Source organism: Tamandua tetradactyla, chromosome 19, assembly GCF_023851605.1.
Source record: "Tamandua tetradactyla isolate mTamTet1 chromosome 19, mTamTet1.pri, whole genome shotgun sequence".
NCBI lineage: Eukaryota > Metazoa > Chordata > Mammalia > Pilosa > Myrmecophagidae > Tamandua > Tamandua tetradactyla.
In genome coordinates this window covers 51,357,728-51,385,374 of record NC_135345.1, presented here as the reverse complement: position 1 = coordinate 51,385,374, position 27,647 = coordinate 51,357,728, and the positions used below count along the sequence as shown (strand labels likewise).

The window sequence follows — 27,647 nt, the reverse complement described above, 5'->3', positions numbered from 1 at the left end:
AAACTTTCATTTAAATCAGTAGGATGAGATTAGTACATCTCAGTTAATACCATTATGTTAATATTTACATATTTGCACATTTCAGTTGCATCTGTTTAGCTATTAATAGAAAGAATTCCTATCATTTTTCTTCTAGGGAACTAATAGAGGAATTGCATCCCATAATTAAAGAAGCACTTGAAAGAAGGCCAGAGGTAAACTGTGTTCTGTAATTTTCTATCATTAACTATTTATTTGCAAACACTTATTTGCCTGCTATATTCTATTATTACATCAAAAATTTGAAACTCAGAAATAAGTCAAAGATTATGTAGCACAGCCTTGAACTTTTTTTTTTTTTTTTTTGGTGCATGGCCTGGGAATTGAATCCGGGTCTCCCCCATGAAAGGCGAGCATTCTACCACTGAACTACCTTCAACTTCTTTTTAAGCTGCAAAACTCCCCCCACCTTTCTCCGCTCCACTGGAAATCTTATGCAAGAGCCCATTATGTAAAACAGATGTAAAACTGCTCTAGCTGAAGTGAGAACAGGGAATTGTCAGGATCTACATCACAGGTTGGCAAACCTTTTCTATAAAGGGCCAGATAGTAAATATTTTCAGGTTTGCAGGCCATGCAGCCTTTCCTACAGTTCTGCAATTCGCCTCTTAAAGCATGAGATCATTCATGGAAAGTACATAAACAAACGGGTGTGGCTATATTCCAGTAAAACTATTTATGGTCACAGGCAGTACTGTGCTAGATTTGACCCACAGGGCATAGTCTGCCAACCCCTGATCCAGATCCAAAATCTACATATCTACATCAGGTTCTGAGCAACTTTTAGAAACCACAGGTCTAATGGCATGGATAAAAGTATAAATCATAATTATATCAAACATATTACACAAATAAAAGCATAGAAATGAGTACAGAGAAAAGAACCTCTGACTCTCCCCATAGAGAAAGAGAAGACGTTATAGGTGAAGTGCTGATACTTGAGGTGGATTTTGAAGCATGGCCTCCAGTGGACAAGGAAGGGAGAAAAGGGTATTCTAGGCAGAGGTAACAGCATTTCCAAACCTTACAAAAATACTTAGAAATTGCAGATTCTTTTTCATGATTACATATGAGGCAATTGATTGAATATTAGAAACTATTTCATGAAAGACTTCTAGTTTGCTCCAGGGTTCCAGCTTTACCCATAGACCAGTAGTTCCCATAAGCTTGTGATCTGAAAATTAGCTGAGGAGCCTGCTAAAAATTACAGATTCCCAGGCCATTTGAATGAGAACCCTGGAGTTAGAGCCCAGAAGTACCTTACATAAGTCTGTTATAAAAGCCTTTTCTGTTCTACAACTGATTGTTGTGATGTGCTTTGAAATGTATTGCTTTTTTGTATGTTATTTTTCACAAAAAAGAAAAAGAGTCGATTGTGATGATAAAAAAAAATTGTAATTTAAAAAGTGACAAAAAACTATATGCATAGTTATGTAGGCAATAAAATACAGTGGTAAAATGCAAAAAACAAAAAAAGCCTTTTCTCAGAATCACTGCTATTTTATTGGGGGTACACTGAGGAAGTTAGGCAGGAGAAAGAGATAGTGACAATAGTTGCTCTTTTAAAAATGTTAGAAATTAAATCATCATCTGTAATTCTTTATTCCTTTTTTTAAATTCAGCCCTGTAGCATAGTACTAGTATCCTTATTTTGTAGTTGATTAGATTTTTGTTTCAGAATAATCGTTTTGTTTACAGTGTGGAATGATTTCTCAGAAATAGGAATTGAGAAGAAATTTAGTAGAGATACTTCTGAGTTTTAAAGGGGAAAGTCATTGTAGCATGAAATTGTGAGGTAAGTTTAGAAGATTTAGGCTGAAGGTACCTCTAACTGCTAGAGGTACTTTTGTTTTTTAAAAGGACATTTGAACTGTCCTATCATGGTGTTTTGGTTTGTTCAAGCTGCCAGAATACAATATACCAGATATGGATTGGCTTTTACCATGGGGGTTTATTAACTTAAAATTTAACTTCTGAGGCCATGAAAATGTCCCTATTAAGGCATTAGCAGGATGATACCTGGACTCTGAAGACAGACTGCTGGCATCCAGGGTTTCTCTGTCATATAGCAAGTCACAGGCTGGCATCTGCAGCTCCTTGGCTCCCATGTCTTGTTGCTTTCAGCTTCTGGTTCTAGTGGCCTCCTCTCTGAGCTTTTGTGGATCTCTCTCTTAGCATCTCTGGGGCTTTTCTCTCTAGAAGCTCTCTTTAGGTTTTCCTCTGTGAACGCTCTAGGCTTTTTCTCTTTTATCCTCTCATAAAGGACCCCAGAAAAAAGTAATTAAGACCCACCTGAATGGGATGAATCGCATCTCAATTGAAATAATCTGACCAAAAGGTCCCACCCACAATAGGTCTGCACTCACAGGAATGGATGAAAAGAACATGGCCTTTTCTGGCATACATAACAGCTTCAAACCAACACAGCTGGGAAATATTTTGTGTACTTATTTCTAGTTTCTTGAGGAAACCTCTTTTCAGGCATTTTCTTCCTGCCATTTTTGTCCTCTTATCTTTTTAGACGTTGGGAATGATCTTTATATCAAGGCATAAAATTAGGTTTTCTGAAGATTTCTTCTTTTGCTGTTTTTGAATATGAGTAGAGTGTGCCCTTAGAAATAGCTTTCCTTTCCATTACACTGTAATCGAATTACAGCAATTAACAGTAGTTATTTGCCTTCTTAGCTGCTGTTATATTGTATTCCGTAAAAGGTAAGTGTCCTAGGGGTTACAAAAGACATCAGTTTGGCTGAAGTACACTTCAAGATGTAGCTTGAATACAGCTTTGAAAGCCAGTAGAATTTGGATAAGCAGAAGGGCGAAGAGAGTAGAGATAACCACATAACAGAAATGGTTATTTCTGTCCCAAGGCAGCATTTGGACAGTTGATAAAGAACTTTTTATAAAGCTTACAGTAATGTGCATTGGATAGAATGGTGTAATATCATTTGAAGACTCCTGTGAAGTTTTGGTTGACCAATTTTCATTGTCTTCAGATAAGTATTATGTTGAATGCTGCTCTATTGGAAGCTAAGGGCTGTGGAGTGATTTAATCTTTTGTAACTATATTTTTCCTATGAATATATTCCTTACCAGATTCAGGGAATATTTTCTTAAATACATGAATTATCTGCTTTACAAACGTATTCTTCACTAGTGAATATCTCACTAAGTTATTTTTGGTACCTAATATTTGATACATATATGTAACATACTTGTAAATTTATACAACTTAATCTTAACAAAAGCCTGAAGAACTGGAGTGCTGCATGTACTAGTAACTCTGGGAGCTCTTCTTCAGTCCCCTGTCCTTGCACAAGTCAACATCATCATCCTTAAATTTCGTTTTATATTAACCTTATTTTTTTTAACACACTCATACGTGGTAGAATTGGGCTGTTGTTGTCTTTTAACACCACGTACGTGTTCTGATTAGTGTAGCCTGGTAAGGCTTTTTTAAAGATTAGAAATGACGTGCAAAGCTAAAGTACCTAATCCTTTCTCTGGAACTTTGTAGGTGTTCCACAAATTAGTACACAAAATTCCACAAATTAGTATAAAATAATGATCATTTTAAGGCTTTCAGGCACTTTAAGATTTTTTTCCTGCCCTTCTGCCATATTTTGGGGAGTGCGTTAGGATTTCTTTATCATTCAATGAGAACAGTTTACTGACTCCTTCAGTTCTAAAGTTATCAGATTAGCCAATCATGTAAAAATAGCTAGAATTGTATTCTCAGGCATACACATAAACACATGATATGGAGGTATCACCATAAAATGTTCTACTGCTTTATTTGGCTCATTAATTTCAAACTGTCCACACAGCCCTTTCATACAGTACGTGCAAGTGTTGCAGATCTCCAGTGCACAAGTAAAATAACTTTGATGGGTCCAGAAACTCTCTTAAGTCATTCACACAGTTCTTTCCAAGTTAACCAGTGAGTTTTCCATCAACTTCCCTGGAGCCTGGAGACTTTTTAACTAGTATCTTTGTATCTTTGGTTTAGAATATGAAACGACGCAGGCGTCGGGATATTCTACGTGTACAGCTGGTGCGAATATTTGAGCTGCTGGCAGATGCTGGTGTCATTAGTCACAGGTCAGTATTGGACTTTGTTTTTTAAAACTTTGGAATGATTAGGGAACATTCATTTTTTTTTTCATGAAATAGAATAAGCGAAAAGCACCTTTACAACAAAAAACCTAACCTGTATATCGCTGTAAACGTTGCTTAACAAAGATGTGTCCAATGCATTAACCGATGGCAAAAAAAAAAAGGTATTGAAAATCTGCTAGAATGAGATTGGTTTAGACAAAAAATTGGTTGTGATGTTTCTGGGATTCTAATATTAGTCAGAATCAAGTTATCAAGGCAAGTGTACACAACCAGTAGCCTTTTTCCACAGATTTAGCTTTCTTACCTTATTTTTGAGAGCATTTCTTCTGTACTTGCAAAATATTCAAAGGCTAAACATTATAATGTCTGCACATTTATTCCAATGACCTGTTATCTCTGCTGCTGGGAAAAATTAGGAAATCCACAAACATGACTTATAACTGTTTTCCATCATTCACAAATACAACTGTAAAACCTGGGACTTTTGCTGAATAACAGATGAAAGACACCTTGATACTAGGACTAACCCTTTGAGGGAAATTTCATCAGCTTTGTGTTGAGAAGTAACTGTTTCCTTAAGAGAATGATGGTGTTGACTTACCACTAAAGAATGACAAAAGAAAATGGATCTCACCACATCTAAAAAATATAACTGAAATGAGATCTTGAGAAAAAAAAGCATGGATAATCAAGCAGGTGTAATGATTATTAATTCAGTATAGTAGTGTTAATTCAGCATTTTTCCTGATATTTACTTCTCATTTTACTTAACACTTTTCACAGCATTAAATGATTTCAACAGCACTTTTAAAATAGAGCTTTTAATTAAACAGGATTTAAACCATTGATTACTTTTCTATTAAATGAAGAGCAGTGAGAAAATAGAAAAACATTCTGTTTTCTGTCCTCCACAAGAATGAAACAGTGAAATTTAGGAAAGATAAAATTGAAACTTGGTGAGCTTGTTGCAACTTATTAATAACCTAAGCCTATCTGAAATCATTTTTGTTGTTGCTGTAATTGATTTTAATATAGTATTAGTGAATGAAGAATCTTTGGTATGTTTTTTAGTGAACTATAAGATTTTAATGTATTTTAACTTTTAACTATAGCAGTCTTAACTCACTGTGGAGTAGTAGTGGTTTTTAACTCAGTGCATTTTTGTTTGTTTTTATTTTTTTATTTGTTTTTTTATTGATAAAACAACATACAAACACAAGCATTCTTAGCATACACATATTTCATACATAGTGTAAAATCAATGGCTCACAGTATCATCACATAGTTGTGTATTCATCACTATGATCATTTTTTTAATTATTATTTTCATTCCCACAGTGTTCCACAGGTTTCCACTGGTTTCCGGTCTTGGGCAGCACAAATCATGAAAAAAAATTTTTTTTTTTTTTTTTTTTTTTTGCATGGGCAGGCACCGGGAATTGAACCTGGGTATCCAGGCCTGGCAGGTGAAAACTCAGTCACTGAGCCACCCTGTTGCCTGCCAATGCGTTTTCTTTTTCTTTTTATTATTTTCTTTAAAGAGAAATGTATGCAAGGCTATATTTATTACAAAAATTTTTATTACCTTGGTTAACAAAAAAAAGATGAATTCCAAATACCAAGAATGCAAGGATCTTTGTTTTGTTTACCCATTGAATCTTGTGTACCTGATACATGGAAGGCATTCAATCAGTATATGTTGAATGAATAAATGTTTTATTCTGGTGCAGGCCACAACCCCCTGAATTGGTTTCCCATCCACTAATGGTCATGACCCAGAGTTTAAAAAATACTCATTTAAGGCATAAAGCAAAAATTTTGGTTGTGAATTCATTCATATCAACACATTTTTATTGTTGGTGATGATAAAATACATTTTTCATTAGAACCATTTTGTCTCCTTTTGTTTTTGTGGGTTTAGAATGTTTATAAAATGCTATTCAGTACTAATTTGGGTACAAAATTATTTTTACTTTTAAATTCATACTTATAGGAGGTACTTTTCAAACATAAGAAGGGAAAGCTGACTAAAGTAAATGTAAAGGTAATAATTAATCATTTATCCAGCTCTTATAGTTCATTAAGTGTTGTGATATATAGTAACTCATTTATATTCTGACTAAAACCCTCTGAAGTAGGTACTGGTCATGTACTTAATAATTAAACGAATGAGATTGGAATCCAACACTTCTGACTCTAACCAAATGTCCTCCTGGCTTCCAGGCACGAGGCTCTTTCCTCAAAGAGAATTTTCCTGCAGAGTTTCTTAGGGCAATATGAAAGCCAGCACTCTACCCAACTCTTCTTAAATGTGCTTAAAAGTTTTTTATTTCCAATAACATCTATCACTCTTGCTGAGACTAAGTACCTGATGGATATTTAATTGATTATGTTGCAGGCATAATATGAATAGGCATAGCAACCATGACAATGTGGAGAACTCAGCTTTATTCTTTTTTAAATTGATCTTCTCCATCCCATATGCCTCCCTATTTCCTTACTACAAAGTTATGCATTTTGATGAAGATGGAATATACTTAGCCCTCAAAATAACTGTTTAAAGTTAAAGAATTGAATAATGTAGATAGCAGTAGTGGTTCCTTTGTGGATTAAGTAGTACCACCTATGTATTTAAGTTTGCCAAATTTTTGCATATTAAATTGCATACTACCATGAATGCAAAATTTAATATATATCATTCTGATTTTGATTGCTGGGAATTTGTGTCAGTTTAAATTATAACTGAAAATCACATTCTCTTAATTATTTTTTTTTCTTCAATATTTTCAGTGCAAGTGGTGGCCTTGATAATGAAACACATTTCCTCAACAACACTTTACTGGAGTATGTAGATTTAACTAGACAACTTCTGGAAGCAGAAAATGAAAAAGACTCTGACACATTGAAGGATATACGATGCCATTTTAGTGCCTTAGTGGCGAATATCATTCAGAATGTTCCAGGTATTAATTTCTGTTGTTTAAAACATTGGGTGTCAAGATAAAATCGTATTTTTTTTTCTTTCCTTGAGGTTTTCTAATCTAAGTTGATGAAACAAATTGTGAACATACAGGAAAATGTGAAAATAGCATAAATGGAGAGAGTTTGTATTATCTTTTGATTAGTGTCACTGATCAGAAATAAAAAGCAACTGAGCAGAGATTTGCAACCTATGAAAGAAACTGATACAAAAGTTTGAAGAAAGCAATAGAATAAGCTCTTTGAACAAGCCTATTTGAGACTCAGTGATCAAAGAGCGTAATCCCCAAATGTAATTGAGAATATAATTAATAAGATGCTTCTGAATAATGGGAGAAGGCCATAGGTATAAGTTACATAATAGGATATAGTGTGCTGATTGATTCAGTTAATATACACATCTATTTTTCAGCATGTACCATATGCCAGGTACTAGTTTAGAAACTAGGAAAATGCAATTGCATTTTCAAAAGCCATAAATTCTTTATGAGTGCAAGACATAAAATGTGACCATAACCTTTGGTTATATACAATGTAAATACACCATGTATGGAATGTTTGTATGTGAAGAATGTTTGTATGTTTGTTGTATACAATAAAAATTAAAAAAAAAAAAAAAGATTATGTGTAAGGTTCCTTTTATAGAGACAGCTTTGCTGCTGAAAAACACGAAGTTCAAATACATGTTCATATCCTGCCCAAGCTTACTTGGAAGTAGGGGCAGCCAGGAGAAGCATGGACCTGACACCCAGCTCTGTGCCAGGCTGTGCGCACTCTTTTCCTTGCATAAAATTTCTACTCACCACAGTGCTGTGTGGCATGTAATAGTATACTCCATCGGCACATAGACCACCCCTTTGTTTCTGTGATTTGAGTATATGTAAATGATTGCTGTTATTGGGGAGGGGTTTTGGTAGATTAAATCGAAAACTTTTTCTTGCTTTCTGTTTTATAATATTACCTATTCAGTAACAAATAAGTGGACATGCATGTAAAAGTAAAAGGAAATACATTTTTTTCTGTTTATTTTTTATTTATAGTGCACCAGAGAAGAAGCATTTTTCCTCAACAGAGCCTTCGTCACAGTCTCTTTATGCTGTTCAGTCACTGGGCAGGACCTTTCAGCATCATGTTTACACCCTTGGACAGATACAGTGATAGAAATATGCAAATTAATAGACATCAGTACTGTGCATTAAAGGTAGTTACTTAGAAATCTGATTTCTTTTTATACTAAGAGCAGAGTTAAATTTTTTTATGTTTCTCAGTGCCTGATACTGTAAAGAGGATAAGGATTTCTTCAGAGGACCTGAGAGTGTTGGAATATGTGTTTGCCTGCCATAAGTTGATTTAAATACATAAAATACAATGCAAAAAAAGTTCCAGAATCTACCAACATATAATAACCATTTTCTTAAAGAATTGGGTTAACCTCAAAGAAACACCCATTTTTTCACTACTTAAGTACATTCTCTTGGTCTTTTTTTTCTTCTCTTCTAGTATTGTTCAAGCTCTATACTTAATTTGGTATTGTGATATATATTTACTACTCATAATAAATTTCCTAGTTTTAAGAATTACTATTATTATGCTTTTCTTTTATAAAGAAAAATGTTAAAGATATATGTGTGGCTAGATAAGCATGAGTAAATATATCTTACTTCTTCTCATTAAGCAACCAGTAGTCAACCACTTAAATTTTTTAAATGTAATTTTAATATTATTGTTTGAAGGCTATGTCTGCTGTACTGTGTTGTGGCCCTGTTGCAGATAATGTAGGACTCTCATCAGATGGGTATTTGTACAAATGGTTGGATAACATTTTGGACTCTCTGGACAAAAAGGTAATTATGACAGTTCCCATAAAATTCACAAGTTATCATTTCATTATTTGGAGTTAATGTATGGCCCACAAAAGCAAGTCAGTTTTACACAAGCAAGGTAAAATTAAATGCCAAATGCATGTTGTGTAAAAATTAAGGAGGATATTAAAATCTAAGAAAGTTATAATTCTTACTTATTACTCTTCACTTGAATAATTTTTTTTTTCTTTTTTTTTTTTCACATGGGCAGGCACGGGGAATTGAACCCGGGTCCTCTGGCATGGCAGGCAAGCATTCTTGCCTGCTGAGCCACCATGGCCCACCCCACTTGAATAATTTTAATTTCCCTTTTATACTGTAGGAATAATAAATTATGGCATATATAAATCTCATAATAGTGTTCTGAGTCTATAAATAAAATATTAGTGTTTACTACATTGAGCTCCATGGAAGAAATATGTTATTTGTGATATTTAATTTTATTCTTTGTCCACTCTCCAATTAATGATTTGTTCTTACCCTCCTTACTCCTACTGTACACACACAGACTACTCAAATTAACATAGGACTTCCATTTTTTCCCTTCAGAGTAATTTTTCTATTGGGTTATCAAAAACAAGAATAAAGTTTGACAGGAATAATTTGAGAGGTTTAATAGTTCACTTTTCTGAAAGCATTTTATCACTGTTCATAGTCATCAGCTGCCCTTGGGGGCTGTGCTTTAGGAGAGAAGAGACCTGTACTACTAAGAGTCTTGCGTAAACAGCAGCATATCAGGGATCATTTATCCCTGTCTGTTTTTTCTGCTGTCTGGCTGAATAAAGTGAGAAGAGCTGAACAAAAGGAGACTAAATTTTGTGATGAAATATGCTAAAGATATACCCTACATTATTTTAGTAAAAATACAGGGAAATAGACCATTAAATGACATATAATTTTCTCCAGCCTGGGAAATTTTGTGGCCTTTATTTAGGTTCATCAGTTGGGCTGTGAAGCAGTTACGTTATTGCTGGAGCTGAACCCTGATCAGAGCAACCTAATGTACTGGGCTGTGGATCGATGTTACACCGGTTCCAAGAGGGTGGCAGCTGGCTGCTTTAAAGCCATAGCTAATGTGTTCCAGAACAGGTACTCCAGATACTTTCATATTTTAGTTAGATTTTTTAATTATAATGTTTCCTTTTGAATTCAGAAATACTAAGAAAATTAGGTTCTTCTTTCCTTAAACTAGAAATAATATTAGTCAGAATAAGGATAATGAACATGCATCTGTTGTACTTATTGCCTTAAAAAAAAAAAGTGACCTCCTAGGCTTAAGTACCTACAGCCTTGTCCTTTGTATGTCATAACCTAAACCTGCTCTATTTATTAACTGGTATGAAAACCTCTATACATGAAGTTATTTACCTAACATGTAACATTTGTCCCTAGGGATTATCAGTGTGACACAGTGATGCTCCTTAATCTGATATTGTTTAAAGCAGCTGATTCTTCCAGAAGTATCTATGAAGTTGCTATGCAACTTTTACAGGTTTGTAAACAAATGTTAATTAATATATTTTTTTTACTAAGATTTAATGAAGCCCCAAGAATTTATTCTTGCATTTAAAGTATAATACTAATATTCAGCTTTATTTTTCATAATGAGATATAATATCAATTCTTAACTATCAGGAATAGAAGAAAAAGATAATATGGGACATTTAAATTTAGAAATAAAACAAACCATTCAGAAGTGTGTTGTAGAGAGGTTACATATATTGCCTCCCCCTCAGCCCCCAAAACTTGTATATGTATATACATGAAGGTACTTACAAAAATTGAGTATTTTGGTCTGTGTGTGCATGCAGCTGTTTCTGTGCAGCAGATAAGAATATTTTTTGAGAGTTAAGTGAAGAACAATTAGCTGTTTTATGATATCCTTGTATAACTCTTCCTTATTAGACTGAGATGAATAACTTAAAAAGTTAACTTATGAAGCATGGATATTTCATTATGATACAATATTTAACTCATTAAGGATAAGATGAGATTCCTCATTATCTTAATCTTTAAAAAGATAAAATGTAGAATTCAGAGACATGCTGGTTTTACTAAAGCGCTTCTGATGCTGTATATATATATAGAGAGAGAGAGACATCTTAGGAATTATACTGTAATACTTTTGTTAATTGAGACACTCAGTGGTTTTGTGGATCTTTATGTAGTATAATGTCAGATATTTAGCAAATATTCTATATTTAAACCTGTGATTAACCTAAATTTGCTTAAAGACTTTTTTCACTTGTATGTGTTTTATATGGTCATAATTTGAGCTGGAAAAGTTGTAAGTTTTTTTCAAGTAATTGTACATTAGGTTGCTGAAGTTATTTTTAGACAGTGCTACTAATCTGAATCATCGGCATTAAACCCAAGGATAGTAAATCCTTTTAGATCATTATAGAGTCTCTTGCATACATTTCCTAAAATTAGAAATTAACATTTGAAAAACTTCACAGTAGATATAGTCATGTAATTTTTTAACTGGAGTATTTATTGGGAGATGAATTTTGATTTTTTTTTTGCATAAGCAAATTTAACTACAACAAATTTAGAGGACCATAAAATCTTACCTTTTATTGATGGTTGATGGAATTATATTCCTATAGATTCTGGAACCAAAAATGTTTCGCTATGCTCACAAATTGGAGGTTCAGAGAACTGATGGAGTGCTCAGCCAGCTGTCTCCTCTGCCTCATTTGTATTCTATGTCATATTACCAGTTATCAGAGGAATTAGCAAGGGCATATCCTGAGCTAACTCTCGCCATATTCTCAGGTATGATCCTTTCACTTGTTAGTTGTTCTTTTTAGCAGTCATTTCTTAAAAACTACTTTTAGGAAATTTTAAGTGTACTGTTTGATTTCTTGAATCAAAACAAAATATACCTTTACATAAGAAGTGAATTGCTTTCTTTTAAATATAAGCTCTTAAATTTCTTATTAATGGAGTCTTTACAGAACTTCATACCTTACCCTCCTCTCTCTACCCTACTCCATACCTCCCATCAGCATAACAGAGTGGGGTTTCAAGTATAATTTAAAAGTGTTCCTCTAGTAGACATAGAATTTCCTGAATCTTCTCATATACATTTTATTTTGTGCATTGGCCTTTCTTTAATGATAAAAATGGGCAGGGAGTAGAGGGGTGCAAGAGAAAAAAAAAATGAGAGTGTGGATTACCTGATGCTGCTTATCTTCAAGGGAAGGTTGGTAATTCTCTTTCTCATCAGTTTTCTTTCTGTTACGAGAAACCTTGGGTCATACACTATCTTAAGTAAAATTTGCTAGAATCCCACATTGTTTTCCAGTCCATCTTCCTTTCCTTTTCTTTCCTTGGGGCCAATAAATATTCCTGTCAGGGACTTCTAGAAAATCTGAGCTACGTGTCAGATAAGATGAATTCTATCTGGATTTCCCAGGACTCAGATTTAAAAGAGTCTCTAATCCCCATCATTCACATTCCCACCCATGTGGAAGGTACTATGTCAAATGGCCTCATAGCACTTCATCTTTCAACTGAAAAGTTTTAATTATAGCACACAAGACACTCAGCTTGTTTTTTTGCTCACCACCTACAGTGAGATCATGTTCCAGGCTGAGTAATGACATGCTCAGCATTAACACTCAGGAGATTACGGAGTTCTGCTGTGGTTCGTTTCTTTCATGTGGACATAAGATATAGTGGCTTAGTCTCCTTGGAAAATCTTTCCCCACAGTGCTGATTTCAGCAGTAAGATCTGTTTGTTCCCCATCCCTAATTGATTTGAGTGGAACAAAGTAGCCAAACATTCAGTTCTTAAGGCAGTTTATCTGCTTGGTTAACACTGGTGTGTGGCAGCAATCATGCCCCTTCTCTTTCCCAACTCCCATGGTCCAGATCTTCCAAGATGGATGTGGGTGGTCATCAACACAGTGTAGTGGCTGCTCCTAACACTGGTTTTGCTGCTGCTGGGCTTCTGCCAAAGGCCTCCTGCACAAGAAAGCAGAGACCAGATGGATATCAGAGATCATGTGATTGGTTAGGAAGCCAAATGGTACAACTATAGATGTGCCCGCAGCTCAATCTTCTTGACTGTTTTCCTTCAGTTCCATCTAAAAATAGCATCTGCCAGTTACCCACACCACCTTTACTTGAAATCATTTATTGTAAACTGAAGCATAGCCCTTAAACATGAACAGATTCCATTTGTAAACCTAAACATAAGCAATATAATTTGCTTTTACTTTTCCCAAGGCAAGATGAGTGTGGAGGGCAGGCCGTTGTGGCTCAGCCGGCAGAGTTCCTGCCTGCCATGCTGGAAACCTGGGTTTGTTTCCCGGTGCCTGCCCATGCAAAAAAAAAAAAAAAAAAGAGTGCAGAATTCATTAGGGATTTTACTTTACAGATGCAGATACCAAGATAAACTGCCCATTTTTAAATTTTGAGGGCTGAGTTATTTCCTTCCTTTGGGACCAGTACAGTTGTCTTTAAATAGTGTCGATTCCCGATCTTTTCCCATTTTTGCTCTTCACATCCTTCTCCTTATCACCCACTTCTCTTGCCTCCTCCACCCTTTTACCTTGCCTTAAGTATCTACATTTACTTTTTCTGTATTCTCAGACCTCGTGCATACCCCAGACCTTTATTGATGGCCTTCAGACCTCATTATTGTGAGTTTCTTCTCTGTAAACTCACTGAAGACCTTCTAACTGCTAGATTTAATCGCCTTCTTTAAGAGATTTGCACAGCAATTGGTGTTAACTGTCTTCTACTTTAAATTCTGCCCTCTTGATTTTCAGAAATTCAGTGTTTCCTGGTTTTCCTCCTACCATGGACTTTTCCTTTTCTGTCACTTCTGGTGGATTATTTTCTTTTATCCGTATCTTAAGTATTGGCCATCCCAGGGTTCCATCCTGGGCCTCCTCCTTACATAACACATCATCCCTAAGGGAGGTCACACACAGCCGTGGCCCCGGCACCCACACACACTGACTCTCCCCTGAGGATCTCTTTACTCAACTGCTTTTCAGGGCTCCAAGTCTGTTTTTCACACTAAAGGTAAACAGGTGATGTGTTAAAAAAGAAATTCTTGTAAAAGTTTAGAATTGAGCATAACTACACACCAGGCATTGGACTACGTACTTCATATAATAACCCCGTGAGGTAACAATTTTTGCTATCTTCTCTTTACAGATTAAGAATTAGAGGATCAGTGATTGACAGATTTGCTGAGGTCAGACAGCTTTATGTGGTAGAGTCAGGATTCGAACCAGATTTGTGTGATTTCAGAACTGAAGTTCTAACTCACTCCTCTTCCATATTTACTCCTTCTAATGAGTGAATAAATACAAGGCCTAATGGGGAGAAAGAGAGGACAGAAGAGAAAGATTTCTATTTTAATATAGTTTATGGAAATTAGATACTATATAAGGACAGATGACCCTTGGAATCAAACTTCTGTTTGAATCCTCTTGCCACTTGTAATTGTATGACCTTGAGCAAGTAACTCGACTCTGTCCCCCTCAAAGCTTTTTTGTGAGCTATTAAATGATAACAATGTTAAAAGTAACTGGTATATCATAGACATTTCCCTTACAGAGCCAAAATATATGAGATTCTTCATGGATCTATTTAAATTAATCAGTGTGTGAAGATTTTCCATTATCTTGCAATTACAAATATTCATTTTGTCTACCAAAAGTATTTTATATAAAAAGTGAGGATGTAATTTTATTTTAGCTAATTGTCTTTATTATGCCTTTGAGGCCAAATTTCTTTAAAGGAAAAAACAGTACTCATAATTTTTAAAAGTAATAAACAGAATCTGGCTTTCTATACTTTAAGCATGAAATGCTGAAATTAACTACCAATCAAGAGCAACCAAAGTGGTATCCGTCGTTCCCTTTTTTGGCTTATTTTAATTTCAGAGATAAGCCAGAGAATTCAGACAGCTCATCCGGCTGGGAGGCAAGTGATGCTGCACTATCTGTTACCATGGATGAACAATATTGAGCTAGTGGATTTAAAGCCTTTGCCCACTATAAGGCGACATGATGAAGATGAAGATGATTCATTAAAAGACCGAGAACTTATGGTGACAAGCAGACGCTGGTTACGAGGTGAAGGCTGGGGATCACCACAAGCCACTGCAATGGTTTTGAACAATCTTATGTATATGACAGCAAAGGTAAAATGGGTTTTGTATTGTTACTTGCTACACTGAATTATGAAAATTAAGTTAGGCACAAACATTAGAAACAGACAAAGGGATAAGATAATTCTCTGATAATCAAAAAAACATTAAAATTCCTACTTTAGAAAACTTCTTATTAGATATAAAATATCTTGTTTTTAAATTCTGTGAAAACCATAGGCTCTAATATTTCATGTTCTGCTGAGTTTGGTTTTTAATAGACAGACCTTACCAAAGTATCTGCTGTGTGTCCTGAATCTAGTACGGCGATGAACTGGCCTGGTCAGAAATGGAGAATGTATGGACCACACTTGCAGACGGCTGGCCAAAAAACCTGAAAATAATTTTGCATTTTCTGATCAGCATTTGTGGAGTGAATAGTGAACCAAGCCTTTTGCCTTACGTATGTATGCAAGTCCATTTAACCTGGTTTTTTTTTTTACTTTTCATACATTTACCAGATGTTTTGTCATGTCAGAGTATGGGTTATAATAGACCAACTAAGACAGGGCTAGGGTCAGGATGAGCAGAGTCAGGAAATTACGCTTGACTTTATTCATTCATTCAACAAATATTACTCAGCATTGTTATGGTCCAGGAGCTCTTCTAGGAGCTGGGGATTAGAGTCTAATGGGTGATACCTGATTTTATTCTTTGTACTTGAGTTATTTAGTGAACAAATCAATAAATTCATAAAATACAGCTATGATGAGAGTTACAAAGGAAAATGGTAGAGTGATGAGAGTGAATAATCTAGGAACCATAGCTCTCTGTGGCATTCAAGAGGGTACTCCAGAGAAACTGATTTTGAAAGTGAACAGAATTCAGGATGGTTATGGTTTCTACTAGCAGGAGCTGGCACTTGGAATGCTAGAGCAGGATAGAAAGTGAGAGCTCAGTTCCTACAGGATGGTGTCTAGGACTAAGATAATAAACAAAGATTGCAAGTCCTTACCTTGTAATGGGCGAGGGCAGGCTGTAGCACTAAATCTGGCTAAATTAAGAGAACAGTATAAAACTGCCAAATGTGAGGGTTAAATTCAATATACACTCACTGACATGAAGTGACACTAGTGAATAAACTTGGAATATGTCATTGGTAACAGAGACCATCAGGAGATAGAAATAGGGTAAGATATTGGGTAACTGGAACTGAAGGGATACAGACTGTGCAATAGGACTGGATACAAAAACTCAGAAATGAACAGCACAGTACTACCTAACTGTAATATAATTATGTTAAAACACTGAATGAAGCTGCATGAGAGAATGATAGAAGGAGGAGGGCTGGGGACATAAATGAAATCAGAAAGAAAGATAGATGTTAAAGAACGAGATGGTATAATCTAGGAATGCCTAGAGTGTATAATAATAGTGAAATGTACAATGTACAAATTTTAAAAATGTTTTTGCATGAGGAAGAACAAAGGAATGTCATTATTGCAGGGTGCTGAAAATAGATGGTAATTAATATTTTAAAATGTCAACTTATATGTGAGACTAAAGCAAAAAATGTTTGTTATAAACTTTATATTTTGACTAGAGCATTTCCTAATATAACTTATGTAGATAGTTTGATTGAACATCATAAGTACTTGGAATCTCAGGTAGGACATGAGATTTTGTTGGTCTGTCCAGAGTGATGCCCCGATGAATCCCAGAGTGATTTGATCAGTGAGTGGAAAAGTATTTGCAAGCCCCCTTCGGAGAACGGTGAGAGCGGGGAGAAATTCAACTTCCCCAAGTTGAATTCTTGATATTCTCACAAGCAGTGTGGACAACCAAAGCTATAGGCTGAGCCCCCAGTCTTGGGGTTTGTTTATATGAAACTTAACCCCACAAAGGATAGGTCAAGTCTACTTAAAATTTAGGCCTAAGACTCACCCCCAAGAGAGCCTCTTTTGTTGCTCAGATGTGGCCTCTTGAGTCTCCAGCCAACACAACGAGCAGTCTCACCACCCTCCCAGTCTCTGCGTGGGACAGGACTCCCAGGGGTGTAGACTTTCCTGGCAACGTGGGACAGAGATCCTGGAATGAGCTGAGACTCAGCATCAAGGGACTGAGAAAAACCCTAGAATGAGCTGAGAATTAACATCCAGGGATTGAGAGAACCTTCTCCACCAAAGGGGGAAGAGTGAAATGAGACTAAGTGTCAATGGCTCAGAGATTCCAAACAGAGTTGAGAGGTTATCCTGGAGGTTATTCTTACGCATTAAGTAGATATCACCTTGTTGTTCAAGATGTAGTGGAGGGAACGGCCTAAAAATGTAGAGCTGTGTTCCAGTAGCCATGTTTCTTGATGATGATTGAACAATGATATAACTTTCACAATGAGACTCTGTGAATGTGAAAACCTTGTGTCTGATGCTCCTTTTATCTACTATATCAACAGAAGATTAGAACATATGGAATAAAAATAAATAATAGGGGGGACAAATGTTAAAATAAATTTACTTTGAAATGCTAGTGGTAAATGAAAGTGAGGGGTAAGGGGTATGGTATGTATAATCTTTTTTTTCTCTGTTATCGTTTTATTTCTTTTTCTGTTGTCTTTTTATTTCTCTTTCTAAATTGATGCAAATATTCTAAGAAATGATGAATATGCAACTATGTGATGATATTAAGAATTACTGATTGTATATGTAGAATGGAATGATATATTAATGTTTTGTTTGTTAAATTTTTTTTAATTAATAAAAAAAAAGGAGTCAAAAAAAATTCAATACAGATGCACACACACAAAGACAGGCATACTTTGACACCTTTCAGCCATGCTGACCCCTTTACCAAACTGTTCTCACAAAAGGCATTCCCACCTGAGGGCCTTTGCACTTACTTTCTTTCTCTTTCCCCAGATGGCTCACTCCCTTACCTCCTTCAGTTTTTTTTCTCCAATGTCATTGCTTATTGAAATCTTTGCTGGCCATCATATCTAAAACTACAAATGCCCTCCCTCCCACTTCCCTGCATGAACACTCTTCTTTCCCTTTTCCCTGAACTTCCTAGCAATATATTACCTAATATATTACCTTCCTAATATATTACCATAATCTAATATATTAGGTATTTTGCATAGTCATCTCATTATTATTTGTCTCAACCCATAGATTCTGAGCTCCTTAAAAGCAGGAATTTTCACTTGTTTGTTTATTGCTATATCCCCAGTGCCTAGAATAGTGCCTACCACATGGAATGTACCTATTAATTGGGTAAATGAATGAGTGAATTCCAGGAAGTCAAGATGAAATTCAGGGAACAGTTAGTTACTAGGAATTTAAAAGGAGTTATATTTTAATGACAATAATAATTTCTTAATTACTGCTTCTTAAGGACATCTAGACTAAGCATGGTAAAAGCACTTCATCTCCATTATTTCATTTAATTCTCAGACTTAATCTTTGAGCTTATTAAGATCACCACAGTTTTGCAGATGAATAAAATGAAGCAGACCACCAGCAGTGAACAGCCTAAGAAAATCAAGAAAACAGTCCATTTATAATTGCATGTAAAAGAACAAGATATCTAAGAATAAATTTAACCAAGAATATGGAAGACTTACATACTGAAAACTACAAAGCTTTGCTGGAAAAAATTGAAGACCTGAATAATTGGCAAGACAGGCTGTGTTTATGGTTTGGTAGACTTAATATTGTTACTATGCCAGTCCTAGCCAAAGCAATCTATAGATTCAATGCAGTTCTTATTAAAATTCCAGCATATGTTTTGCAGAAATGGAAAAGCTGAGCCTCAGATTCATATGGATTTCAAAAGGCCCTGAATAGCCAAAACAATCTTGAACAGGAACAACAAAGTTGGAGGTCTCATTCTTCCCTGTTTCTAAACTTACTACAAAGTTACAATAATCAAAACAGTGTAGTACTGGCATAAGGATAAACATATAGACCAATGGAATAGAATTGAGAGTCCAGAAATAAACCCACACATCTATATAGCCAGTTGATTTTTGATGAGTATGCCAAGCCCACTCAAGGGAAAGGATAGTCTCTTCATCAAATGGTCCTGAGAAAACTGGATATCCACATACAAAAGAATGAAAGTGGACCCCTACTTCATACCATATATAAAAATTATCTCAAGTTGGATCGACTTAATTATAAGAGCTAAAATCATAAAACTCTCAGAAGAAAACACAGAGGAAAATTTCAGGACCTTGTATTTGGCAGTGGATTCTTAGATATGACACCAAAAGCATGAGAAACAAAAGAAAAAATAGATAATTTGGACTTCATCAAAATTAAAAATTTTTGTTGCACTGAAGTACATTATCAAGAAAGTGAAAGACAATCTATAGAATGGGAGAAAGTATTTGAAAATTATATACCTGATAAGGGTTTAATACCCAGAATATATAAAAAACGCTTGTACTCAACAACAAAAAGAGAGCTCAAAAAATGGGCAAAGGACTTGGACTAGAAATTTTTCTAAAGAACATATACAAATGTTCCTGGAGCATACCCATGTCAGGGGGAGAAAAAGGACATATATAAATGGGCAGTAAGCAAATGGAAAGATATTCAGCATCAGTCAGTAGTGAAATACAACTCACCACTACAGTGAAATAATACTATTAGGTTGGCTATTATTTTTTAAATGAAATATGAGTATTGACAAGAATGTTGAGAAATCTGGACCCTTGTGCATTCCTGGTGGAGATGTAAAAATGGTACAGCCATTGTGGAAAACAGTTTGGCACTTTCCTTAAAAAGTTAAACATAGAATTACTTTATGACCCAGCAGTTAGACTCTTAGGTATATACCCCCAAAGAATCAAAGTAGGGACTCAAAGAGATACTTTTTACCAGCATTTATAGCAGCATTATTTGCAGTAGTGAAAAGGTGACAACAACCCAAGTGTCCATTAACAGATGAATGGAAAAATGGAAGAGTGGTATATACAGACAATGGAATATTATTCAGCCTTAAAAAGAACGAAGTTGTGATATATGCTACAAAAAGAATGAACCTTGAAAAATATTATGCTAAGTAAACTAAGTCAGACATAAAAGAAAAATATGTTATTCCCCTTATATGCAATGTCTAAAATAAGCAGTGTCATAGAGACAGACAGTAGATTAAAGGTTACCAGGGTCTGATGGAAATGAGAATGAGAATTAATGTTTATTAGGTACACAGTTTCTGTTTTTGGCAAAGAAAATTTGGGGGGAATAGATGGTGGTGAAGGTAGAACAACATCATGAATGTAATTAATGCCACTAAGTTGTACACTTAAAATTGCAAATGAAAAACAACACAAGAAAGCAAAGAGAAAAGTTAATCCCTTCAAAATCACACGCAACTATCTGTCACTTAATAGGGCTGAAATTCCAACCCAGATCTGTTTTTGAAAAACCAGTAAGAGCTTTACGTAGAAGGACGTGGAGTTGACATAGGGGGTGGAGGAAGGCGGTTTGAAGACATGATGGGAGTGTCAAGTCAGGGATCTTCACAGTTTGGCAGAGCAGAGACGCAAAGCCAAGAATGCTCATCATGCTCACAGGATTCTGATCTGTAACCAGAAGGAATTTGTTAGTAAATAGTACAAGCTGGGTAGATAAAGAGCCAAAATGTAGAAGGGTAAGATTTTTGGTATGATGTAATGGAGCATGTTTTAAGATTTGTCTGAAGGTCATCTACAGCAGTGCTTTCACATTTTTCTGTGCATATGAATCATCTGGGCATCTTGTCCTGATTCCAATTCTGGAGATCAGGGGTGAGACCTGAGAGTCTGCATTTCTAACAAACTCTAGAATAACGACTACCGTTTGAGTAGTAAGGATTAAAGAGGGAAGAAAAATAGAGTTAGACTGATCAGTTAGTAAGCAAATTTCGGTAATATTTCCTATTTCAGTATTATTTCATACTAGGAAATTATTTAATACCTATTACGAAATACGTTTTTGTCACTTACTCAGATTATGTACTAGTCATTTTTAAGTGCCTTAAAAATCTTAACTCTTTTCATCCTTTCCACAACTATATGAAGTAGGTGCTATATCCCCATTTTTGTAGGTCCTGTTATGATCCCCATTTTGCAGATGAGAAAACAGATTAATAACTTACCAAATCATGTAGCTAGTAAGTGGTAGATCCACATTGCAATCCAGGCAGTCTAGTTTGAGTTCCAATTTAGTTCTAATTCCTTTCTCTTAATCATCTCTTTTATGGAGAATTTGAAAGGTAAAATTAAAAAGAGTCAGGGGTTGAAAGCTCACTAAGTGAAAACAGGGGAAAATCTAAGGACAATATTAACCCAAAGCATTGAAAAACAAGCTGTTGAATAGAAAAGCAAATTTGTAAAGGTAGTAGATAAATCTGTTGTGAGAACCATTAAACAATACCTTCAGTTTACTCTAATTAGATATAATGTTGAGGGTTGAATGAAGATAGTTTTTATAGTCATTTTTTGCCTGATTGCTATGTAATGTCTGTTCAGAGTTAGATTGGGTTTATTCATGTACCACTTAAAATGGAACTAACAGATAAAATTTGTGACAAGAAAAATTTATGAGAAACAAATTTTCTTTTTCTTTTCTGGATGATTTCCTTTTGACAGGTGAAGAAAGTTATTGTCTATTTAGGTAGAGATAAAACCATGCAGTTGCTGGAAGAATTGGTGAGTGAACTGCAGCTGACGGACCCTGTCAGTTCAGGAGTCACTCATATGGATAATCCCCCATATTATCGCATCACTTCCAGTTATAAAATCCCTTCTGTCACCTCAGGTAAGAAATTAAACTTTGTATCCAAAGACATGCTTTCTGTAATTGTTTATTTAGCAAGCTCTCATCATCATCAAGAATGTGAGTCATATAGTAATTAATTGGACAAGACTGTAAATCAGTATGTGAGTAAAATTTGACAATGTAAGAATACTTTATAGTATAGAGGGAAACATATTTACATTCTTATTCAGGGCTGGAAAGTAGATTTGTATTTCCCTATACAACAAACGTATTTTCAGTGACTATAATTAGTTTGTTAAATTTAGAAAAAGTTTACTTATTCAACCTACTATGACATCACATTATAATCATTTGAGTATATATTATATGTGGTATCCAATCATGTGAGTATACATAATTATTTGAGTTAAAGAAACTACAGCCTTAAGGTGATAATTTTCATTAAAAGTTGATATAATACCTAGGTTATTGCTACTCAAAGTTTATATAAATCTTTTAAGACATGTTAATAATAATATTATTGTTATAATTTAGAAACATTTTAAATTATATTTTTAACTTTCTTAACTCTATTGTATCCTTCTTTCCAGAAATCCTATTATTAGATGTTGGACCTGCAGAACTGGTCCGCTATATATATATATATTTTTTTAACTTTTTTTCTATTGTATAGAATAACATATATACAAAGCAAAGAAATAGAAAAGCAATAGTTTTCAAAGCATTCTTCAACACGTAGTTACAGGACAGATCCCAGAGTTTGTCTTGGTCTACCATATGAGCCTCTCAGATTTTTCCTTCTAGCTACTCCAGAATATAGTAGGCTAGAAGGCTTAAATATTTTTTTATCATCACAACTGATTTTTTCCTTTTTTGTGAAAAATAACATAATACAAAAAAACTATGAATTTCAAAGCACAATACCACAATTAGTTGTAGAACATATTTCAGGGTTTGATATGGGTTACAGTTCCATAATTTTAGGTTTTTTCTTCTAGCTGCTCTAAGATATTAGAGACTAAAAGAGATCAATTTAATGATTCAGCATTCATATTCATTTGTTAAATCCTATCTTCACTGTTTAACTCCACCATCACCTTTGATCTTTCCATCTCTCTCTTTAGGGGTGTTTGGACTATGGCCATTTAAAATTTTTCCTTTTGGAAGGGTCTGTAACTAATATGGGGTAAGGAGATGGAACTATCTGGTGTCCTGGAGAGGCTGGGCCCTCTAGATTTCAGGACTTATCTGGACCAGAGATCTGTCTGGAGGTTGTAGGTTTCTGGAAACTTACTGTAGTGCTTGGAGCCCTTGTGGAATCTTATATATTGCCCTAGGTGTTCTTTAGGATTGGCTGGAATGGGCCTGGTTGGGGGTTGGCAGGTTATGTTAGGTAGAAAGGTCTAACTGAAGCTTGCATAAGAGCAACCTTCAGAGTAGCCTCTCGACTCTATTTGAACTCTCTGCCACTCATACTTTATTAGTTACACTTCTTTTCCCCCTTTTGATCAGAGTGGAATTGTTGATCCCACGGTGCCAGGGCTGCATTCATTCCTGGGAACCATCTCCCACGTCGCCAGGGATGTCATGTCCCACATAGGAGGGGGGGCAATGATTTCACTTGCAGAGTTGGGCTTAGAGAGAGTGAGGCCACATCTGAGCAACAACAGAGGTCCTCCAGAAGTAACTCTTAGGCAGGCCTATAGGTAGTCTAAGCTTCTCCGCTACCCACATAAGCTTCACAAAAGTAAGCCTCATGGTCAAGGGCATGGCCTATTGATTTGGGTGTCCCTAAAGTTTGACACAGTATCAAGGGATTCCCTGATGATGAGATTTAATAGTTGCATATTCTTTCTCCCATCCCTCGAGGGAGTTTGTCAATACGTTTTGATTATCGGCTTAAAAAACTCTAGGATGTATTCAGGCATTACAATGATCTATACAGGATTAAAGGGCCTGTTTCTTATTCTGGGCTCCCTGTGTTTCAGATGTTCAATTGAGCTATACAGATAGGTTGGGTTAGATTATGCGCTACAGAGCATTTTAGTTCAACACCAAATAAACCTTTCTTCCTTTGGTCTCAAAGAGTATCTATGGTTCTAAAATATAGACATTGTCTTCCTTACCCCTGTGTTCTGAATTACTTTAACCCCAACCAGATTGGCTTCATTCTTATCCTTCTGAATCCAGCCACAGGGGACAGAGAGGTAGATATTTTCTACTGTTTTTCCTGTTTTAAGCACCATCTTTACCCCCTACATCCAGAGGTATTTGATGCTTCTAATTACGAGCATTTTGGCCTTTAAATAGTATGGAAGTTTCTTGGTTTTCCCCACTTTCAGTTTAGGATTCCACTTTCTTAAGACTTAATTACTTCTTAACTGTTTGTTTTCTAGCATCCAAAGTTTTGTTACTGTGTCTCTTTTTTCTTTATAATAAGCACATTGCTTTTTAAAAATCACTTTGCTCTCATTTTAATGGAATTTTGACATCTTTAATTTGAAATCTTTTGTTCTCATCGGGTTGTCCCAGGTTTTAAAATTCATAGGTGTGGTTTTACATTCTTATTTACAGGAACTACTTCCAGTAGCAATACAATGGTTGCTCCCATGGATGGCAATTCTGATAGTAAGCCCATAAAAGAGAATATTGAAGAGAGGTAAGTATTTGTGCCTCTCTGTTCCTCACCATCCTTTCTTTTTAACAGATACTGATTGTCATCAGAATAAATGATAATAATTTCTGTTTTGGAATATGTAATTTGTTGGTTTAAAATTCTAGTGGAGAAATGTATTTCCATATTGGACATTTTCAACATTGTTTCAACATTGAAGGTGCAGACATGTTAGATTTTGAAAATATTTTCTCATAGATGAATAGGGGAGTATGGTCAGTCACTTTTTGTGTTGCTTACATTTTTTTTTCTTTGCTAATGCAATTTCATTGAGATATAGTCACACACCATACCATCCATCCAATCAGTGGCTCACAGTATCATCACATAGTTGTACATTTGTTACTACTATCAATAGCACTTTTCTAACTCTAGGGGTTAAAAAAAAAGAGAGAGAGAGAAAAACCAAAACATCCCATACCCTTTTTCCTCTCCCCCATCCTCCTCCCCATTGACTGTTAGCATTGGTGTGGTACATTTGTTACTGTTGTGAGAGAATATTGGCATATTACTGTTAACTATAGTCCATAGTTTGTAATAGGTTTGATTTTCTCCATACTCCACTCTATTATTAACTCATTGTAATAGTCTCATATATTTGTTCTAGATCTTATATTTAATCTAGATCTAGATTAAAATATTAATATTTTAGTATTTGTACTCTTAATCATACACCACAAGATTTACTGAGTTATAACAATTGCATTTTAACTTCTGGCTTTCCTTCTGGTGATATATGTGACTCTAAACTTCCCCCATGGACCACATTCAAACACAATTCAGCACTAATAATTATGTACACAGTAATGTGCTGCCATCATTTCCACTCATTGAAATTCAGCCTAATTAAAAAGTCTGCTTATCTTAAGGAACCACACCTCATTGTTTAGCCTCATTGTCTAGCTTCCTTTTATCTCCTGGTAATTTATAGTCTAGCTTCTTTGTAAGTTTACATAGTATAATTAGTTTATATTACTGAGATCATACAATAGTTGTCCTTTTGCGTCTGACTTTATTTCAATCAACATAATGTCCTCAAGGTTCATCCATGTTGTCGCATGCTTCAGGACTTCATTCCTTTTTATTGCTGAATATTTTCCCTCGTATGTATATACCACATTTTGTTTATCCTTTCATTGGATGTTTTTTTTACATCTTTTGGAAATTGTAAATAGTGCCATTATGAACATTGGTGTGCAAATGTCTGTTTGCCTCCCTGCTTTCAGTTCTGGATATGTACTGAATACAGAGTTGGCAGATCATGGGGCATGTGTTGCTCACGTTAGGTTTTTCTAAGTGGATATATACTCTGCATATTTTATATGAAATGGATTTCACCAGAAAGTTATTACCACAACTATTTAAGAGGAATCTTTAAGTAGAAATAATTGACTTAAAACTTTTTTAAATTTTAAAGTGGGAAATAATTCATATTATTGTAATCTTTTGTTAGTATTTTGTGTACTATCTTTTTTTTTAACATAGAAAGTGAAACATAGGTATAAATGCCATTTTATCATGAGCTGTGACTAACTTCAATGATCATTTCCATAGCTATGTACACCTAGACATCTACACTGGACTGAACAGTCATTTAAATCGTCAGCATCACAGACTAGAATCTCGATACAGTAGCAGCTCTGGAGGATCTTATGAAGAAGAAAAAAGTAATAAATTCCAAATGTTTTCTAGAACTTTAATGGCAAGGTGTACTATTAATTATGTTATTATTAATTATTTTTCTAGTAAATTGCTTTAAAGTAGAACATTTTACTGCCACTAGTGGTGTTCCAACATAATGTGAAATAGTTTGATTTTAAGAACGAACCCAAGTGGGGAAATTGTTCTTAAAGCACAGGACCCCTATTGATAAATGAACTGTAAAAATTAGTTCCTAAGAAATGCCCTAGAGCAAATACTGCCAACAGACTGATTTTTTGACCAGGTTTGCCTCTTCTCCATGGATTCACAATATACTAAAAAAAAAAGTTCTCCCACACAATTGCAAAGTGAAAGATCTACCTGAGTCTCACTATAAACTAAGGTAGGGTAGATTAGGAACACCAGCTTTCAGACTGGGAAGTGACATTGAAGATGATCTGGTCCAATCTCCTCTTTTGTATGTGATGGAACTGAGGTCCAGAGAGGTTAAGTGACTTACCCACGTCACACAGAATTCACATGTCCTGACATTTTTTACTGCACCCTGCAGCCCCACTGTGGTAGAGCATATTTCCTGCTAAGATGGGTTTGTGTTGACCCCATCTCAGGAAGTTTAGGACTGAATGACTCACCAAAAGGCCCAACCTATAATGTGAACTCATAATGTAGTGCTAATGTAGTTTTGCTTTGATATAATGGATAGAACCTGACTGGATATCTCTTTCTCTCTCTGATTTACTTAATTTGATAATATTTGTACCCAGGTGTTCCTGACAAACTTATATTGAAATAATGGAAAATTATTTTATCACTATCCAATGCTATAAATAGTTGGTGTCTTACTAGAGTTTGCTTTTAATGGCAGAAAATAGATGGTGTAGAAAATGAGATCATTTTATTTTGATAGGTGATTCAATGCCACTTTATTCTAATTGGCGACTGAAAGTGATGGAGCATAATCAAGGAGAGCCACTACCCTTCCCACCAGCTGGAGGCTGCTGGTCACCACTGGTGGATTACTTGCCTGAAACGTCATCACCTGGATTACCTCTTCACAGGTGGACTACAGTGTCATTCCTATTTCATATGAGCCAAATTGCTGCTTAACACTTTCAGCTTTCTTTATGCTATCTGACAAGACAGAATAAAAGCAATCTTCTTTCTTGAAGTAGTGCAACAAATTAAGTCAGTGTGTTTAGATTTTAAGAAATCTAAAAACTCAGTTTTAACTGTATAAAATTAATATTATGAAGTTTTATTCTGCTGCTGCTTTTCTGGGTGTCTGGCATAGTTACTTGACCTTTCTGGGACCCAGTTATTACATCTAAAAAATACTATTTTACTGTAATAGGCAGTATTATTTTAAATTGAGTTAAACTGAATTATACTTAGCAATATTGCCATAGAACCTTCACTGCATTCTTTCAAAATGT

At 35.1% G+C, this 27,647-nt stretch overlaps 1 protein-coding gene across 8 annotated transcripts in view; it reads left to right on the top strand.

The window, feature by feature from the left end:
• FRYL (FRY like transcription coactivator) overlaps positions 1-27,647 on the top strand; it is a 328,237-nt gene that overhangs the window by 216,973 nt on the left and 83,617 nt on the right. For all 8 annotated transcript variants that reach the window (XM_077136813.1, XM_077136812.1, XM_077136810.1 and 5 more), the window contains 14 exons: positions 137-194; positions 4,049-4,140; positions 6,949-7,121; positions 8,178-8,338; positions 8,871-8,981; positions 9,934-10,088; positions 10,392-10,491; positions 11,609-11,777; positions 14,909-15,168; positions 15,437-15,577; positions 21,749-21,917; positions 24,453-24,537; positions 26,107-26,219; positions 27,122-27,272. In XM_077136813.1, coding sequence (XP_076992928.1) covers positions 137-194; positions 4,049-4,140; positions 6,949-7,121; positions 8,178-8,338; positions 8,871-8,981; positions 9,934-10,088; positions 10,392-10,491; positions 11,609-11,777; positions 14,909-15,168; positions 15,437-15,577; positions 21,749-21,917; positions 24,453-24,537; positions 26,107-26,219; positions 27,122-27,272 — 1,938 coding nt within the window. The remainder of the gene's footprint in view (positions 1-136; positions 195-4,048; positions 4,141-6,948; positions 7,122-8,177; positions 8,339-8,870; positions 8,982-9,933; positions 10,089-10,391; positions 10,492-11,608; positions 11,778-14,908; positions 15,169-15,436; positions 15,578-21,748; positions 21,918-24,452; positions 24,538-26,106; positions 26,220-27,121; positions 27,273-27,647) is intronic.